The sequence below is a fragment of the Sinohyriopsis cumingii genome, chromosome 2 (assembly GCF_028554795.1).
Source record: "Sinohyriopsis cumingii isolate HCF-2022 chromosome 2, ASM2855479v2, whole genome shotgun sequence".
Lineage (NCBI taxonomy): Eukaryota > Metazoa > Mollusca > Bivalvia > Unionida > Unionidae > Sinohyriopsis > Sinohyriopsis cumingii.
The window spans coordinates 29,676,021-29,696,209 of NC_142962.1; the positions used below are offsets into that span (position 1 = coordinate 29,676,021).

Genomic DNA, 20,189 nt, shown 5'->3' on the forward strand with positions numbered 1-20,189 from the left:
ATAACAAGATTTTCAAGATGGTTACCACGATAGCCATATTAGACACTGGATCAGTGACATTTACATTTAGGATATGAAGACACCTTAAAGTCTTTTAATAAAAACTCCATGTTGATATGACAACACATTCAGGAGAGGCAGCATTAACAAGATTTTCAAGATATATGTCTAAGCATAATTATTTCATTTAGGTCCATCTAAACATCTAAGGAAATATTCTGTTAAAAACCCAATGTTAATATAACTTTCAGTTCAGAAGAAGTAATAACAAGATTTTAAAGATGGCTACAATGGACACCAGATCAGCACAATTTTCTTTTAGATCTGGTTTGATTTTGTGGAGTTTAATGCCATTTTTAGCACATGATAGGCTATATATGGCAGCCAGTATATTTGGTGGAGGAAAAGCCCAGAGGAACCCTGGGAAGAACCACAGGGAAGCCACTGGCAAGCTTTCTCACATACCTATGTTGGTTGATCTGAGACTCAAAGCAATGCCAGAAGTGAAGATATGTGAGTGATCTGTAACAGTGAGCCCCTTAGACCACTTGACCACCCAGATATGACTTTCTGTTCAGAAGGAGATGTGAACATTTTTTAAAGATGGGTGTCATGGTGGCCATATTGGATGTTAGATAAGCACCATTTTCATTGAGGACCAACAAGGCATCATAAGTCTTTAAGTGAAAACACTAGTTTGATATGACCATCACATTCGAGAGCAATAACAAAATTTTCAAGATGTCTGTTGTAGTGGCCATATTGGATATACATGTAGCTCATTTTTATTTAGGACTCACAAGGTCTTGGAATAAACATGAGTGTAAAGTTCATGGCAATCTTCCAAGTAGGAGTAGCAATAACAAACTTGTGCTAACAGACAGATGACAAACAGCAGAGCTAAAAACACCCAGATTTAGTAATGGTAAGCCATCAAAGCTCTGTTTACTTTTTCTCATTAGCATCAGTTATTTTTATTTAAATTAAGATATGATCATAGTAAAAGACAATACGACCAATGAAACATTATATCAACAGAAAAATGATGTTGAACAATATTTTAAATAAATACAAGAAATGTTAACAAAATGGCTTTTTTCATATTGACCACACAGCTCAAACAAATTTTATCCAAGCTTGCTTCCAATGCACTTTACAACATGATAGTCAAGTCCAAATAGTACCATCATGTTAAGTTATGCATCATACAAAATTTAGCTCAATTTACTGAAGAAAATATTGCATGCATATCCTTTTGGATCTGCAAGATTTGAGGGAAGGGATGCAAAACTGCAGGCTTCGGTTAAAGCATCACTGAAGCCCGCAGTTTTGCATCCCTTGCCCCCACTCTTGCAGAGCCTAAAGGATATATATATATATATATATATATATATATATATATATATATATATATATATATATATATATATATATATATATATATATAGATAGATATATATATATATATTTATATATATATATATGATGGTGATTACATATTTTGATATTTAATTTTTTTTAAGGGAATGATGCACTGGCACATGCATCTATAAGAGAATTGGTAACTTGACTGTGTCAACAGGGAATAGCATGTTTGATTTGAGACAGTAAATCCTGCACCAGCAACTCTGACCTTTGACCTTCTTAGGCCAATATTCTTTGGGTTCTATTATACAGTATGTGACTGTGTGTACAGTGTACTGTCAGATGATAGTATCTGCTGAAAAGAGGATGTGAAAAACATTTTATACTTTAACTGCTCATAAATATTATGGTTGTGTACTACTATGATAAAGATATTTTTGACATAAAATATGTGTTAGTTATTTATCAATTTCCTCTGTCGTTTCTGAAAACATTACATTCCAGACAAAATGGGACATTACTCGTCTATCCTTTTGGGCAGTTTAAATAGTCTTAGAGGAAATTAGAAGGTAAAGAGGTAAGGTATAAACCACACTTTCATGTATTACTTAACTGGCTCACAATAGCTAGTGTGATGTGTTTGAAGACTGCAGTGGGAGAGCTCATTATGCTTATTTGCTGTGTTATTTGAAAGATTTTTCAGTTGTCGGAATGGTGTTCAAGTGTAATTCTTTTTTGAAGGCGATTTAGGAAGCAGGGCAAGCAAAAATAAGCTGACCGAGTTTTACTTTGTGAAGCATGCTAACCAAAGACAAAAGGGGGGGGGGGGCATTAGTTCTCTTTATTTTTATTCCTTATCTTAATCTTGTTAAAATACTATTAATTGACCAATGCTTTTCAGGATGATTTTAGCCATGAAATAGATTGATTAGGAGACCACAGTAAGTACATGCTTATATTTGCACAGTTGATTGTTGTTGATAAAATGTGACCAGAGGCAATTAATTCTAGTCACTGCTTGTGGTTTTTGAGTCGAGGCTAGTGGAATTTTAGTCTGGGCTTGTGATTTTTTATAGTCACCACTTTTGGGCCTGTGTCTAAAAAAAAATCTTTGAGCACTGAAACCATTATCCTTCTTTCAGCCAGTGACCTTGACCTTAGGGTATAAAATCAAAATAGTCCTTCCTTCAAGTGCAAGCCATCCATGAAGTCTGGTAACTGTTGATGGACAGCATCATGTTTTAGAGCCACTGAATAAAAACAAAGTTATAATATCCTAACTAATCCAGAATCTGATTTCCTTATTATGTTTATCTAATTTTATTATGTAAACATTATTGGCTATAGTTCTTTTTATAACCTGTCCATACTGCACCATTCTGAGTCTTAACAGTAACTGGGGCTCCTGCTCACCATGTTCCTTCAAAATCATAGAGCAGGGACTTAGTGTGATGAACAAAATGATGGATGGAAATGTAATTATCATATCAAAGAAGAGGGCTACGACAATTAAATAAAAATTGGAAATATGTCACTGGTATCATGAAATAAGGATGCCCAACCCCACTGCTTGAAAACTGACCTAAACAGAAAACCTAGCCTAGGTTTGACAGCTGAACTGATGGGCTAGGGTAATGTTGTGGTGGACATAACAAAAGGTTTGGTCATTGTTTAACTCAAATGTCTGAATATGCTGTTCTCAAGTTCTTATTCATGACCTGACACTGTCATACAGTGTTGTCCATATCAAAACAGAAATGATCAAATTCGCCTAATTTGCCATGCATCTTGCCAAAAAAATTAAGACAAAATCGAGGTTTTCTCACACCTCGACCAACATGTCTTGGGCAAACTTGTGATTTTCCACAATCTGATTTAACCACAACCTCTTGCCTGCGCTCTGAAATAAACTTAAAAGACTTTTTAAAAAGATTAAGCACACAATCATTACGGCACTAGTTGCTAAGTATGGCAGGAAAAAACTAAATAAATAATTATTTAACAAACTTAACTTTAAGTATCTTAAACTGACAAACTACTCACTCAACAATCTTTCTGTCCCATTTCCTGGGCATGGAAATTCCCAACATGTATAAGTCCACTGGAAGCATACATCTGTATTTTCAATATTCAGCGGCACAAAGTTATTTCTTGCATCACATCGACACAATATATCCTGGGTTTTCGCCATCTCCAATCCGACTGGACACTCTATCTTGTGGGACTGAATGTCACATGTGTGCCTCTTTTCACACATAAGAGCTTCATCTGACCAAGCACTACTCGCCTGAAAATGCTCCTGTGGACAGGGTTCACAGGATATGGCTGATTTCTGTTCATCATAGACTGGCTGTGTTCCTGCAAAATAATGATACATAACTTCATCTTAAAAGCAAAGGTTGGAGTAAATTAGGTTTCTCCAAGACTGTTTACCCAATCACATTAACATTAGGAAAGAAACTCTGCTATCTCTCAAATCCAGCATTCTAAAAACAACAAAATATTCTGTCCTTCCCATCTTCACAACATGTAAACAAAGGGAAGAAACTCTTACCCATTACATACCTGAACCACTTATAGGTGGATAAAGATATTTATTTAGTCTTAGTCCGTGTGATTCATCAACATTGATGCCCCCATTGGCAGGGATGTGTGAGATGGTTCAATAGTAATGGGATTGTATTCTTGGAGAAATATAATTTACTAAACAAGGGTCCCTCAGAAGAATTGATGGTCTACTGTCCATTTGAAATTCTAGGAATTCAAGACAAGGCTGTTTCTCCTTTTTAAATCCTGAGAGTTGAAATCATCTCTGATATTCTTGAGTGATAAGATTTAAAAATTAGCCACTGTGGCACCATATTCATTCAGGACCAACCTGACACAATTAGAAGACTTTTAATGAAAACTCCAAATTGAGATGACCATCCATTCAAGAGAATTAGTGCCAAGATCTTCGATATGTCTCCTGTGGCAGCTGTACATCAGGTCAGATGAACACCACTTTCATTCAATACCAATTATAATTTATCTACTGGCAAAATCCCATGTCAATAGATTTTCCATTGTCATTTCAATGAGAGATTATTAAAGACCTTTCTATACAACTATAAATGGTGATTATTTCTTTATTTCTTGATCTCCTGTTTCATTATTCACTGTGATATGTGAAGTTAAAAAGTAGTCCAGGTCAGTTTTATTTGATGCAACAAACAGTTATGTTTATATCTGGTATAATATGAAACAGATCCTCAGCCAAAAATGTACTCGTAGTTTGACTATCTATAGCGTACATCTGTATTTTTTCAAAGCTGTTTGAAATGTGAACTTCTTGAGTCAAATAAAAAAATAAACATGGTTAAAAAAGTAATAAAAGAATGAAATGTTCAGTGGCCTATCTGCATGTGATAATTTGATGTACATGTATCTATATTTCACATCTGCATTTTTTCCAAGCTGTTTGAAATTCAATCTTCTCTTCTTAATTCAAATATAGAAAATATCAAAATATGAAGTTAAAAGGTAATAAAAGAATTAAATGAATTAAAAATGGTGATTTTTTTAATTTCTTAATCTCCTGTTTCATTATTTCATGCCTCAATTACAAACTATGGGGAAGTTATCACACAGTCGGATAAGTTTTAATTGAGGCAACAAATAGTTGTTTTTCATTAAGGATTACACAATGGTAGTCTGATGTATCTTTTTCATACATTGGTATTTTTTAAAAGCTGTTTGAAAAGTAAATTTCTTTTCTTGATTCAAGTAAAAAGCATAAAAACATAAGTGGTTAAAAAATTAATAATTGAAAAGATAAGTGACCTGTCTGTGCAGCCAATCATAAATGGTGACTCTTTTATTTCATAATACCTTCTTTCATTATTTAACGCCTCACTTAAGACCTTACCCAAGTTAATCTCTATTTACATCATATACTTAGCAAAACAATACTTTCATCACTGGATGTATATAAATCACATCTCGGCATATTTTCTAAGCCATTTGAAATGGGAACCTTCCCAATTTTAACATATGAAAATGTAAGGTTAAAAAATGATAAAAAACAATAAAATGACCATAAAACCCACCTAAATTATTATTCTCATTAATTTTTGTAAAAACAAAATGGCAATATGGTATTTTCGATCTTTTTTGCAAACGTAAATATTCATGGTAGAACTTTTATGTATGATAATTTAAAAAATATGATACATTTATACATTTAAATTATTATTATTTTATAGCTGGATTATGTATGAAAAATTAAAGGGTACAAAAAAATACATAAGATACTCTCATTTGCTTTAGCCGAGGGTCATGCTACCTAACAAAGTGGGCAACTAAGTCACCTAACAAATAAAAGCTTCAGCTTTTTCCATTTGGAAAGTGAAAACGACTTTCCCCCATGAATTTTTTTAAGGCGTACAATGATTTGCAACAGTTTATAAATTTCGAGATGTTCCCTCACTGTAGCCAGGAAGTTCTGATAGTGTAGTGTTATGGCCCAAGGCGAAATGTTTTGTATGTGGTGTTAATACCTGTTGTGCGAACAAACTCTTGCACATTTACAGGCGTGTGTTTTAACAGCTGACTCATTAACCCTTTCCCAAGCAAGTTATCACTGCTCAATTTCTGCAAATTATGTAAATAGACATTTGTGTTTTAAGAAAATACTCAGCAAACAGCATATTCTAACTTTTTAAATGAGGATTTTAAGTGCAGTGTTTCCATTATTTTCTTCATAAAATCAATTTGAAACTGTAACTGAACAAACAATGCTTTGTCTAGGAAATCCTACTTCATTAGATTGTCTGTTTTTGTAAATAATTCGGCAGACTAAGGAAAATATACAAATAATAGAAAGCAAAGTGGAAATATTTTGTGATAGAAGATTTAGCTTAAAAATGTAATCATATAGGTCAGAAACATATGGGACAATGCTGTGTTGTGGAATTCAAAAAGCGCTGTGACTTGGTAAAGTAAAGGTTGTTTTCTGACATTCATTTTAGTGAAAATACAAAAAAAGTAGTCAAGCAAATACTACTTAACCAATGCATGACATTACTAAGTAGGTATGCAAATAATAAAACCATAAATGTGCAATTCTATCAAAGGATTGTTTGAATGAAGTAAGCAGTTATATTAAGAAATCCCTCTTTGTAAACACAATATTATGCATGGAGCCGTACGTGTTCGTGGTTGTATGATTTGGTTGGAAAGAAGGGTTTAGGTAGGTCATATTTCAACATTAATGCTCCATTGTGTTGTCAGAGAACAGTTAGTATAATGTTTAATCGGCAACAATGAAATTAGGATGGCATGAAGTTACTTGCGCCGTTGCTCCATGTAAATGTTAAAGGGAATTGTTTCAAAATAATTTAATAAGCTTTTTGACTGCCATTTTATAAAGAACTTTCAGAAACCAATGTTAAATGGATACTGAGAAACAGAGGACATAATTCACAGAGGACATAATTCAAAATAATAGAAAGAAAACTGTTCTTTGCTCCCACTTTTCCTGTTCAGCTCCCACTTCTCCTTAAAATCAGTCAAGAAGGAAACGTCACTTCAACGTAAAATTCAAGTCAAGCTTGCCCACTGCTTTAGCCTAAATGGCATCTTTTTATTGCCATCAGTTACATTATTATCTTATTTTCATTTGTTTTGGTTAAGACGGCCCCAAAAAGCTTAGAATCGTCTGCAGTTTTAAATTGCCTGACACCATTGCTATGATTCAAGTTTTACTAATCGAGTGATTCTGAGAAAATGAAAACGATAAATTCATTGGCATACAATATTAGATATCACAGTTGCATCCAATGACAAGTGCGATTACACATATTTATCAGTAACCAAACTGACACATTTTTCGAACTCAAAGTTGTTTGCTCTGATTGCTGATTCGTTCCTGGCTGAATTTTTATGTGCCTGCTGCCTGGAGACCACTTATAGGAATTGTAATGCACCATCTATGATATTTATGCATCTATGGTGCACTGGCACATCCTTGGAATAACATTCACAGTCCAAGACTCTTCATCCTGAAATTCTGTTGACCCTGCTAGTCATTCACAAATGTGATAAAAATACAAGGCAACCAGGTGAAAGGAGTACCCAGTGAATTCAAACCTTTGTTTAATAGATACCATTCATAATGGAGAAGTGAGTTTCAAAGTTTGGAATGAACTTAAAATTTCTGAATTTGCACTAAAAAATGAGCGTAAGTTTCACTATTACTATTTCACTATTATACAAAGTTTGTCAGGCACACATGTATCTGATGTTTTGAAATGTACTGGAGTTATGTTTTTCAGATGCTGGTTATCTTGGAAAAACAATGATTTAAACAGAAAAGCTAACAATTTCATTATAGAATGCTGATTATTGACAGTTATTCCCTATGTAACAATAACATGAGTATTCAGCCATGCAACAGCAGCTACCCCCACTTTCATGGTCAACTCCATGGGTCTCAAACATGCAGCCCACTGGCTGTGTGTGGCCTTTTAAGTTGTTTCCTGTAGCCCGCAACAACACCCGGAATTTGTAAAGTAATTAATAATGCTAATAATCTTTTTCTTCCAACCACTTTTTAAAAATAATTTGATTGTTACATTTTTATTGTTTACTTCTTGTTTCCAACATTTCAACAAGCTACCGTTCGTATTGAGCCACTTTCGCTGTGTGAAAAGGTTTCAGTGATGTGGTCTTCAAGCCAGTGTACTAGTCTTCATGCGGCCTTCATTGTGATTTGAGTATGAAACCCCTGGTCTACTCAGTTGATGTCTAGCCATGATGGCACATCCTTCTTAATTTTTCAGAGGTACCTCAATAAGGTGAGGTGTGCCATTATCATTCATGAAACTGGAGTCACTAATGAAAAGATTAAGCCAAGGTGTTGATCTGGCTTTGCCTTGTACTCCACATCAACTTGTCTATTTAGGAATGATAAAAATTAAAAAAATTAGCAAATTCGACTTCATATTGACATGGCTGGAAAATATGGTCATTATGCAAAAGGTAATAACCAAAATGTAAGGGTATACCAAATATTTACACCACTCCCTTGATAACTCGCACCCTGATAACTCATGAACCCACTTATAATGCAGGGTCAGGCATGTCTCCCACTTTTAAAACCAGAAAATACCCCAAAATTGATCCCTGTTTGTGTACTTGAAGAGTGTGTGTGTGTGTGTGTGATCTGGATTTTTAAAGTAGCTTTAACAATTTTCAGTCATATCACTACAATGTCTGCAGTGTGGCAGTTTATAGTGATGTCTAGCACTGGGGCATCAGGCCCCAGACGTAGCATGATGTCCCACCCAGTCACATTATCCTGACACCAGGCCGACCAGTCCTAACACTAACCTCTTAATGCTAAGTGCCAAGCGAGGCAGCTGTTAGTACCATTTTTATAAGTCTTCGGTATGATTCGGCCAAGGATCGAACCCATAACCTCCCACATCCGAGGCACATGCTCTAACCATTAGGCAATCGGAGCAGTGTGTACTTGAAGAAAATCGTGATCAGAAGTAATAATGGAAATTTTGATATATCGCTTGTTTTATTGTGAAAAATGGTAGAATCTAGAAATTTTAATCAACCATTATGCAATATCAACTTTAAAAAGAAGTCATAAATTTTTTTACATTTTCTTTTTAAATGACATTCTTAGTACACAGTAAGGAAATTTCAATCAGTGAAAATGTCACTTACGGCTAGTGCAGGCAGTACTTTAATAAATAAATACCAATTAAATAAAAAAAATGTATCGATTGACATTTGTGTTCTAGTTCTATCTTTTAGTTCTTTTTAAGAGTAATCATCATAAATGCCATGTGTGCTCTTGTAACTAAATGTAAAATGTGTCAATTTACCGTAACAGCTATGTGAGCGTTTCTCTGAGAACTTAATTAAGTGCAAACATTGTTTTGATATTGGACTAGCGGAAGCATTTCTAGTATTGTTGCCCTAAATAGAAAGCAGGCCTCCTTTTCTATTATCACGTTAATTATGTCTTTGGATTCAAATAAAGGAGGTGGAATAAACAAAAAATTTAAAAGGCATACAAATCCTACATGCTTAAGAACCAGCGGTCCTGGTTGTATGTTGAGTAACACATTTCAGTTGATCAATCAAACACTGTTTTAAATGTTACAGTGTAAGTAATCTAACTAAACTACCTTAAATTAACCTGCTCAAACATAACTGAGATTAAAGATAACAAGGCAACCAAGCAAAATGAGTACTTCATAATATAAAGAGCTTTGTTTCACCGATATGGACCATTGTGGGGAAAACGAGTTTCAGAGAATTCCTGAAGTCGCACATTGAGATATTCTCAAGGATGATAAAAAGTTTCACTGTTCCTTGCAATGAAATCACGGCATCAATATTTTACTAATTGAACAATTCAAAAATGGAGTTTCAATGTAGACGATCGTCTCACGAAATGTTGCAGTTTTCTTTTGTACAAAAAGGAAAATTGTTTGGTAGTGTATCTTCAGTTAGTATGGTTCCCTGCTTCATTGACTCCTTGTTTCACAAAGTACTACACATACCACTCTAGGAACCAGACTAATCAACAAAACAAAAGCCATGACATAATACATGAATGTTTTCACTTACAGCATTGGTTGTTGAAACTAGTTGGAATCATTTTTTTGCTCTTTCAGATGTTGGACACTTTGAAAATAAATGTAATTTATACAGAATCAAGACCAACTTCATCAAAGAATGAGCTTTATTGACAATTATTCTCGATGCAATTATAAAACAAGGATTCAGTCATTAAACAGCCCAGTTCCTCCACCCCACCCCCAAACCCCACAGTTCTCTGGATGTCTAGCAGATTTTTTTAGAGGTCCCTCTGTAACTCTAACTCGGTAAAGCGGTCTGGTTTTGGACCCAGATGTGAGCAAGTTATCGAGGGACAGGTTATAACCAGAAAAAAAATGCTAATAGATCTAAAGAGAGATCAGTTTTGAACAGAAGAAAAAAATGTTTTATCAGGGGTAATACTGCACAATAAAAATTATGCACATAAAGAGTAAACTCAAACTGCAATGTAAAACATGAGGCAAAGGCAATTTCTCTGTGACACAGAATTTTGGCAGCCTGTAATGGCTGTGGCCCAAAACAGAATGAAGGACATGAACAAGGTAATTGCAGGTTGAACCAGGGATGGCCTCATGTTCTAGAATTTTCAGGTTCATCCTAGTGAGAGAACAAATTTTCATCATACAATCTAGGTATTTTCTGCACCGAAAAATACTAGCTATGCAATAGCAACAGCAATGTCTTGTATTACTGATATTAAAAGCAGAGTTTTCTGAATAAACATATTTGATATAATTCTGCCACAATTTAGTTTTGCTTGTTTCTTCACTGCATCCATTCCCCAATTAACTATACATGTGTATTAGGAAAATGACTCTCCTCCCTCTCAAAACCAGCCCTCCAGGAAAGAAAAATTCATCACAAATATAACCCAGTGATAAAATCAAGTCTTGATGACATGGAGGGGTTGCTCAACTGCCATGAGATGGCACACAAGCTTGCAAATGATATATGACAAGTCAATACATGATTATCTTTTGTGCACATTTTCAATGTACTGCCAATTTTAATGTGCAGTCTTTTTAATTTCATTGTCCTAAACGGTGCTAAGTGCAGACTGAAGAAATCTCTGCAGAGACTGAAAATGCTAGAAACATGGAATCCTGCTATAAAAAGCTATGCAGATGTATGCAGACAGTTATACCTCTATTTACTGGTGTAAGCCAAACTATTTTATCTTCTTGTTGGTAGTTTATATCATTAGTTGAAAACTATATGCTAAAAAAAGAAAACACTTACCTTTCATGCATTTTATAACAGGCACACAAACATGCATGATCTTATCCTTTGTATTCCGAATACAATGATAACGACGATCTGGGCCAGTACAGTTCCTCAATTTTTGTGCACAATTCCAAGACCAACTATCATGGACTGGACATCCTTCAGCGAAATCATGATGGCAGAGGCTATAATCAGGTTCTCCACTGTTGGTTATCACACTTAAACAAGTTGCAAGAAATGCCTGGAATTAATGTAAATTTATTTTTTTGTAATGCTATCACATGGTGTACTAATATAATTGTTATAACACTGTTCATAAAAGTGTTATAAATATGAGAGCATTAAACTGAGATGTTCTAACAAGGTTGTAGCCTGAAAGTTAATTAAAACACTAACATTTTTATTTAACAAAATGAGATCACATTAAAATACAAAAGCCTCTAATGAAAATAATGCAAATTAACTTGAGCAGCAATTACAAAATAAAGTTAGACATGAATATTCATGATGATTACACCCTTATAAAAGGGCCAAGAGTACACCAAGGGACGTTAATATAAGGGATCATAATATCATGCATGTGGTTCATAAAAGACAAGAACATCAAAACATTAAATCAAATCACCCAACATTTACTGTCCAAGTAAAGAAACTTAAAGTAGAGTGTGTGTGTTAGTAATGGTAGTCCTTTAAATCTGAAGAGGATGGATTCTGTGCAATAATCTGTGGGCACAGCAATGGATCTTCAGTCCTGGTCTTGACTTGCACAATCACTGGAAGTCCACTGAAGTTACTGGGACAGATGTTGACCAGTGATGATGCACCCAAGCCTACTCCATCTGGTGCCGGCATTAATTTTCAAGATCAACTGATGCTTTGCATGGAAGGGCATGCAAGCGAGTTTGGTCTTGTCCTGTTTATTCTACAGTAGTGCCAATGGTTTCAGGCTACACCACTTTAGGTTGTCTTTCAGGGTGCCTTTGTTATGCTTGGTTTCTTTGGCCATTTGCCAATTCCCCAAAGACGATGTTTTGGCAGCAGATGCCATCAATTCTGATGACATGGCCTGACCAGTGAAGTTGGGCCTTGATCAGTATCACTGCATTGGATCCCAAGGACAGAGCTGATAGCCTGTATATGAAATTTCTCTAGCTGCTTGATGTGTCTGCATTTTACAGTCCAGGTCTTGCAGCCATTTAGCAGTAAGGTGAGGACCAGTGCATTATACACCTTCAACTTTGTGGCTAAAGTAACATTATGATGATCGAGTAATCTGTTGCAATGCCTTCTGAGTGACTAACTTGCTTAACTGATTTTTCTGGTGATCTCCTTATCAAGCAAACCATCAGCTGTGATGACACTGCCTAGGTATTTGAAGCTGTTCACAATTTTCATTTGCGTGATGTCAATCGTGATGACTAGCTATGGCGCACTAGTGTTTGGCTGGCTGAAAAAGAACTTCAGTTTTGACAAGACTAATTGTGAGGCTAAATAACTTGGAGGCTTCAGAAAACTTGCTGAGCATTATCTGCAGGTCACTTGTCTTGTGAGTCATTAGGGCACAGTCATCAGGGCTTAATGGATTAGAACTTCCAGCATCTTGGTTTCTGCAATGAGTCATCTCAGGTTGAAGAGTGAACCTCCAAGCCAGTATTTGATACACATTTCACCCTGCAGATCCTGGACAACATGGTTGAGGAAGCAGGTAAAGAAGAACAACACTGTGTAAACTCGTTCAAGGGTTCAGACAAGTCACCATTAGAAAGGACCTGTCCTTTCATGTCATCAAAGAAGAAATGGATGATCTGGATGAATTTGTACTGACATCCATACCTTGCTAGTGCAGACCAGTGGGCCTCCCTGTTGACTGTATATAACGTCTTGGTGAGGTCAATGAAGACAGAGAATAGGTCAAAGTTTTGCACAATGCATTTCTCCTAGACCTGCCTAACAGTGACAATCATGACTACTGTACTGCATCCAAATCAGAAACTGTATTGAGTCTCAGGTAGGTTAGCTTCTGACACAGCATTCAGTTGGCTCAGGATAACTCAGGCAAAGATCTTGTTAGAGTTAGAGTGGATGGAGATGCTCCTGTAGCTGTTGCAGTAAGCTTTGCTACCTTTGTTTTAAAAAGGGAAATTATCAAGGGAGCAAGGAAGTTGTCTGGCATTGTTTCTTGTTCCCAGATGCTATGGAGTATATCTCTGAAAATTTCAGATCCTGCTGCTTTGTAAACTTCCACTATGATTCCATTCTTTCAAGAACTCTGTTCATCTGGTAGGTGGCCTTCTTGATTTTGTCCGCTGAAGGAAGGAGATCGAGTTTCTCCCAGTCTAATTGTTTAGGGATCTGTTTGAGATCTGTGGGTTTGACAGAGGATGGAATGTTTAGCAGCCTAATGAAGTGCTCAGCCCAGCAATTTTGCAACTGTTCCTTGTCTATGATCAGCATCAATCCATCTGATGACAGCAAAGGGTGGATCCTGTTCTTAAGGGGCCTTAAATAGTGTGTGTGTGAGTGTGTGTGTGTACATGCACACACACACATGCACAATGTATATAGTGATATTTAGAATCTTAAATTTGTTGCATTTTATATGTTATGTGTGAAACATGTTCATTCCTAGACAAAGAATATGGGATCCTTTGTTTAAAAATATGTTTGATTCTTATGTCTATAGGTACTGCTAATACTTTGAGCTAATATTTTTTAATGATTTCATTTTTATTGTCTAAAATGTTTGATGAACAAAATACACTATATTACTTGTATTAAAACTACCATGAATAAAAAAAACAGACAATATTAAATTTGTTGGAACAACCAGTAAGAAGTAAAATATGCTGTATGACTTTTCTTACAACTACATGTACTGGTAACAGACAAAACACTATATTAATTTGACTAAAACTATTGGTAATGAACAAAACACTACTGGTACTTGCTCTTGAACAAATTAATCAGCTTCTGATCTGATCTGACAAATAAAGTGCTAAAAATCGTGGTATTGAGGTTTTTTTTTTAAAGTAGGGTAAACCCTGCTAAAAATGAGTTAAGAACTATGGGGCTATGCTAAATAAAACAGCCTGAGGAAGACTGAAGAGACTGGGCATGTAATGTCTTCAACTCCACCTACACCGTTACAGCTAGACACCTGAAACTTTGGTAAATGACAGCCCCTTGTACCTAAAATGGTACAAACACTTTTTGAGGTCTGATCCCATTGATCCAATTCTCAAACTAGGTCAAGATCACTGAAATCTTAGTTTAGTTTTCATTTATGTTTATTTCTGGTTATAGGTTTAAAACTCATACAAGAAAAACCATTACAATTAAAATGCAGAAATAAAATGCTTTAAGCTTTTTAAAGACTCTCACCTTCCTTCCATCCTCAGATAAGATCAAAGCTATTTTCAAAATGTTGGTTGATTTGTTTTGGTTTAAGTTTTGTTCCAACTGAGATCCAGGGGTCCCAAATACTGAGTGGTATAAACCACTCCCTCAATAAGTAATACACTGCTAATTCACAGACCTGCTTATAATGCAGTATCTGATGTGAAATAAACAAACTACACCATTACACTTATTGTGTGACTAATGTTTTTGGACCCTGTGGTGAATGAGTTTTTGAGGAAGCCATGTATCTTTCATACTGGGACTGTAAAGTCAGTAAGCATTTATAATCATTAGTGTTCAGCTTCATATATCCAGTATCATACAAATATTACAGATTTTGTTCTGTGGGTGGAAACAATTTTTTTGACTCCATGTGTTACCTATTTGCGTCGGTTTTCTGGTTTAAATAAGAGCACCTTAATGGTACTGAATGTACTACCCAAAGAGAATTTCCAGGAATTCAAAACAAGGCCATTTCTTCCTTTTAACTGCTGAGTGTTCAAACCATCTCTGATATTCTTTAGTTACAAGATTTTCAAATTAGCTGCTGTGTTCGACGTAGTGGATATCAGATTGGCACCATTTTCATTGAGGACCAATTGGACAACATTACAAGTCTTTTGGTGAAAATTCCACATCAATACCACCAAAATTTCAGGGGAAGTAATGACGGCAACATTTTCAAGACAACCACATACGGATGTATGTGTCACCTAAATCTAGTGGGGTATAACTCTGGACAGCTATCCCTAAGTAAGGATTGAACTATTTCTGTTTGGGACTGAATTCACCAGCAATAAGGACAAGTAATTCTGATGGAAAAGGCAAACATGAATGTGATGATTCACATGAACATTTACTTGCAGATGCACTCAACAAACAACGACAAGGACAATGAATGAAAAATAATTGTGTATAACAATCTAAATGTTTAGTCTAAAACAAAAGAATAAAATCTGGAAAAATTATGTGTGCACACTTTAATAAAGGGCTGAATTATCAGATATATGTCACTGAATGGTTATAAAGATCTTTTCACATTTTAACTGTCAACAAAAGTTGCCACTGCTTTTTTGTTACATCTCTGTGACATCATCCTTGCTGAGTGGCTGGCTGGGAATAAATGGCAACTTTACCTAAATTGCACTTTAGACTTCTAACAGGCTTTGCTGACATGAGTGAGAAGATGATTTCCCTACATGAAAATAGATGCCAAACAGACAGGTCTTGTTCTCTACACTCAACTGGTAATGCTAGCAAAGTGGCTGTCTGTTACTGGTGTCCATAATCAACTTAACAGTCAACAAATGACAAAGACTACATACACAAATACAGTAGTTTCAGCAATGCAAACATAGATGAATATGGCAATTTCTGACTAATGTATTGTCCCTCCAGCTGATGACATATAGACAAAACAACGGCAATCTACAACCCTGCTGAATCAAAGGAAGCGAAGCTTGTAGGCCAACTGTCCTTTATGTGCATTCATCCGCACTAAGAATATCAGCCAAGCTTGGTGAACAGTTTATTTTTAGCAACACACATACTATTATGTTGATACATATCAAGAGATCTGACCTTGATGTCTCGCTGCTCCAAAAGTGGTTTGATGCAACACAAACATTGAATTTCCTCCACAAATTCACTGTCCCACACAATGAATGTCGTCCCGCTGACATCCAGACCTATGCCAGTATATAAAGAAAGGCATTTCTTCACTTAGCATAGACTACACCATCAGAAGTTCACCAGAGATTTACGTCTACTGCACACTTAGATTAGTTTTCCTGCTGGTAGGCAAACGCATAAGCATGGCTCATGTAGGTCTTGCACTATCCATACTTGTTACTCACTCTTGCAAAGCTATACCTATACTTAACACTAAAGTAGTGAAAGGAAAAAAGAAATTCAAAAAAAAAAAGAGCAGGGGTCCCTTTTCCATTTAGGACTAATTACCATATTTACCATATATAGTGGGACACGATAAAATAATGAAATTTTTTCTGTCCCAGAACTTATGATGAAACTTTTGTTTGTCCCAAGAATTTAAGAAACAAAATAAATTTGTGTTGAATTTGTACTCCACCCCTAGACCACATTGCAATAAAAAAAACACTTATTTAATAATAAAATGAAAGAAACCTTGTATTGTTATCATTTATTTCCCTTTTTTCCATCATGAGCATTAAAGGAAAAAAATATATCCATTAACTCAGTATATTTAGCATAAGGATTCATACTATAGCATGCATTGTTTATGTCAGAAAACACCTGACAAACTGTTCACTGACATGAACATTGAGAAACAAATCATGTTTGGTTGTACTCAAAGGTTTGAATATGCTATCTGACTGAAAAGAGAATCCAACAAAATCACAAATGAGAGGGAAATAACCAATTGCCTGAAGGCATCTGCCATTTATGCATGACACAGTGTTGCAAAATAACCAAGATTGTATTATATCCAGGCCAACTATATCACAGTATCTTGCAAATAAAAATCATTATTTAAAAATACATTGAGTGCAAATGACAATCTTTTTGCTAGCATGGGTTACAAAAAGGATTAAAGTAAGTTACTGCTGTGTTTAATATTTATCCACAGACATCAATTCAATGCCCATCTGCATTAGTTATGACTACAGATGCCAAGCCTGGGTGGTGAATAAACACAACTGGCGGCGAGCAGTAAACTCATTGTTTGAACTTACCAACAGGTTATCAAAGACAAAGGATATTTTTATTACAAAGCGAGCAGACCTCGGAAGGCAACTTTGGATACTTCTGAGCTGATTGTTTTAAAAGGTTCTTAATACAAAGGTTATTTTATTGCAATGCAAGCCAACCTCGGAATCCAACTTTTGATTCTTTTAAGTGTGCTCATTTTCTTTTTCTTTTTTTAATATACAAAGTCGACCAACTCAGGGAAGCTAACTTTGGTTCCTTTTCACTGGTATTCTCTGGAATCTTGAAATTAAATTGAAACAATGGAACAAAATTTAAAGTAACACAATATAGTATTTCATGCACGGACATCGATGACCCAGCATTGCTCAGAAGATTTGAGAAAATAAAATCATTTGATGAATTTGTGAAGGCCAGAAGAGAAGATGATTTCACTGAAAATATGATCATTAACATGGATGAAATTCCAGTGTACTTTGATCTCATTCCTGGATGGACTGTCAATAAGATGGGGGTTAAAAGTGTAAGAATTAGCAGGACTGGTACAAATTTTTTAAAAACCTGATAAAGTCCTTGTAGTTTCTGCTTCAGGAGATGTGTTGCCTCCAATGATAGTTTTCCATGCATGAGAACGCTAAAAAAGCATACTAATGCACTGCAAGAATGGATCGTACGTGAGCAGAAAAGGGTTGGGTTGATGAGATAATGTTTCAGTGGATGAAAGAGTTTTATCTCAAGTACACAGTTTTATATTTGTTAAAATAAAAATTTCAGTTGAAGAGCATTTTCCGACACAGAAAATGATGTGTCTCAGAACATAGAGTGCACAAAAAAATTATTTTATGGTGTCCCAACAAATATGGGGTCCCAACATATATGGTAAATACAGTAGGTATCATAAGAAGTCTATTGGTGAAAACCTCTTATTGATAAAGCCATCTATTTGGGAGGAGTAGATGTTGTTGTTGTTGTTCTAGGGTTTAACGCCATTTTTCAGCACAAGATAGGCTATACATGGCGGCCAGTATAACTGGTGGAGGAAGAACCCTGGAAAACCCTGGGAAGAACCACCGACCCACGAGAAGCTACTGGCAGGCTTTCCCACGTAACCACGCTAGCCAAGCCTTGGACTCGAACCCACGCAGACAGAGGTGAGATGGCAGTGATCTGGAATGGTGAGCGCTTTAGACCACTCAGCCACTCGGGGCCCCCAGGAGTAGACATAACAATACTTTCAGGATGTCCATATTGGTGGTCAGTTTACATAATTTTCATTGAGGACCAACTAGACACCATAACTTGCCATTTGAGAATAGTGATAATATTTTCAATATGGTCACTCACTAATGTATGTCAGATCAACACTATATAGAACCAACAAAATGTTATTAGAAATCTTCTGGTAAAAACCCCATGCTGATATGACTCTCCATTTTGGAGGAGTAACAATAACAATATTTTTCAAGATGGTTGCCAAGGTGGCCTTAACGGATATCAAATTTGCACAATTTAAATTTAGGATCAACTAGACTCATAGAGTCTTTTGGTGAAAGAAGGATGTTGATACAACCAGCCACCTAGGAAAGTTAGTGATAATATGATTTTCAAAATGGCCTTTGCGGCAGCCATATTAAAGGTCAGATCTACACCATTTTCATTCAGGACCAGCTAGAGTGTGTGTGTGGTTAGGATTTTTTAACGTAGCTTTAACAACTTTTCAGTCATATCACTACGATGTCTGCAGTGTGGCAGTTTATAGTGATGTCTAGCACTGGGGCATCATGCCACATGATGTCCCACCCAGTCACATTATCCTGACACCAGGCCAACCAGTCCTAACACTAACCTCTTAATGCTGAGCGCCTAGCGAGGCAGCTGTTAGTACATTTTTTGTAAGTCTTTGGTATGACTCGGTGAGGGTTCGATCCCACGACCTCCCACTTCCGAGGTGGACGCTCCAACCATCTGGCCACCAGAGCAGTTAGGACCAGCTAGAAGAAGTCTGCTAGTGAAAACCGTAATATGACTTCTCATTCAAAGAAATAGCAATTAGAAGATTTTCAAGATGGCTCCTGAGGAGGTCAGATATCTGGAACCAACTGCAACAAAAACATGCCTTTGATGTGTGTCAGAGCAATAACTTACCGAAAAATCATACTTTTTGTTCGCCAGAAATTTCTCAACAAAAAGATAAAGCCAATCTATTCTGATGAATAGCTACTTCAAGAATTCAACTGACTGACTGTAGGATTAAAAGAGATGTTAGGAATGAAAAAATAGTTTGATCACTCATAACATCAAAGTGATTCCTTGTTTTGTAAACAGCCAAAGTCCAAATGGCAGCTCCTTTAGAAAAGAAAAGTTAAAAGGCATGCAAATCCTACATGCGTAAGATCTAGCAAACCCCATCATAAATCGGTTGAAATCATTCCGATTGATCAATTGAACAGTAATAAATATTACTGTGTATGTAATGTAATTAAACTACCTCAAATTAACCTACTCATTCATACATGTGCTCAAAGGTAGCAAGGCAACCAAGTGAAATGAATACTCTTTCAAATAAAGAGCTTTGTTTCACAGATAGGATCATTGTGGAGAAGCAAGTTTCAGAGAATTCCTGAATTGGCACTTTGAGATATCCTCAGAGATGAGAAGTATCACTGATATTTGCAATGAAATCAATATTTGATATTCTGATTGAATTTTTCCTGCTGAATTCATTGTTCTCATTATCTGTTGTTGACTTAAATATTTTCATTTATAAATGAAAAGAATATAAACACTTCACAACTTTTACGACATTTAACTTAATACAAATACATCACATTAGCAATAGTTCATATGTATGTAACACAACTTCGAAAACAAAAAAAAAATGTAATGTTTAT

The 20,189-nt window shown here is 35.7% G+C and overlaps 1 protein-coding gene across 2 annotated transcripts in view; it reads right to left on the reverse strand.

The window, feature by feature from the left end:
- Positions 1–20,189, reverse strand: part of LOC149804543 (uncharacterized) — a 90,453-nt gene that overhangs the window by 59,141 nt on the left and 11,123 nt on the right. For both annotated transcript variants that reach the window (XM_089941359.1, XM_089941364.1), the window contains exons 3-4: positions 11,227–11,452; positions 3,409–3,723 (exon numbers count right to left, since the gene is read on the reverse strand). In XM_089941359.1, coding sequence (XP_089797485.1) covers positions 3,409–3,723; positions 11,227–11,452 — 541 coding nt within the window. The remainder of the gene's footprint in view (positions 1–3,408; positions 3,724–11,226; positions 11,453–20,189) is intronic.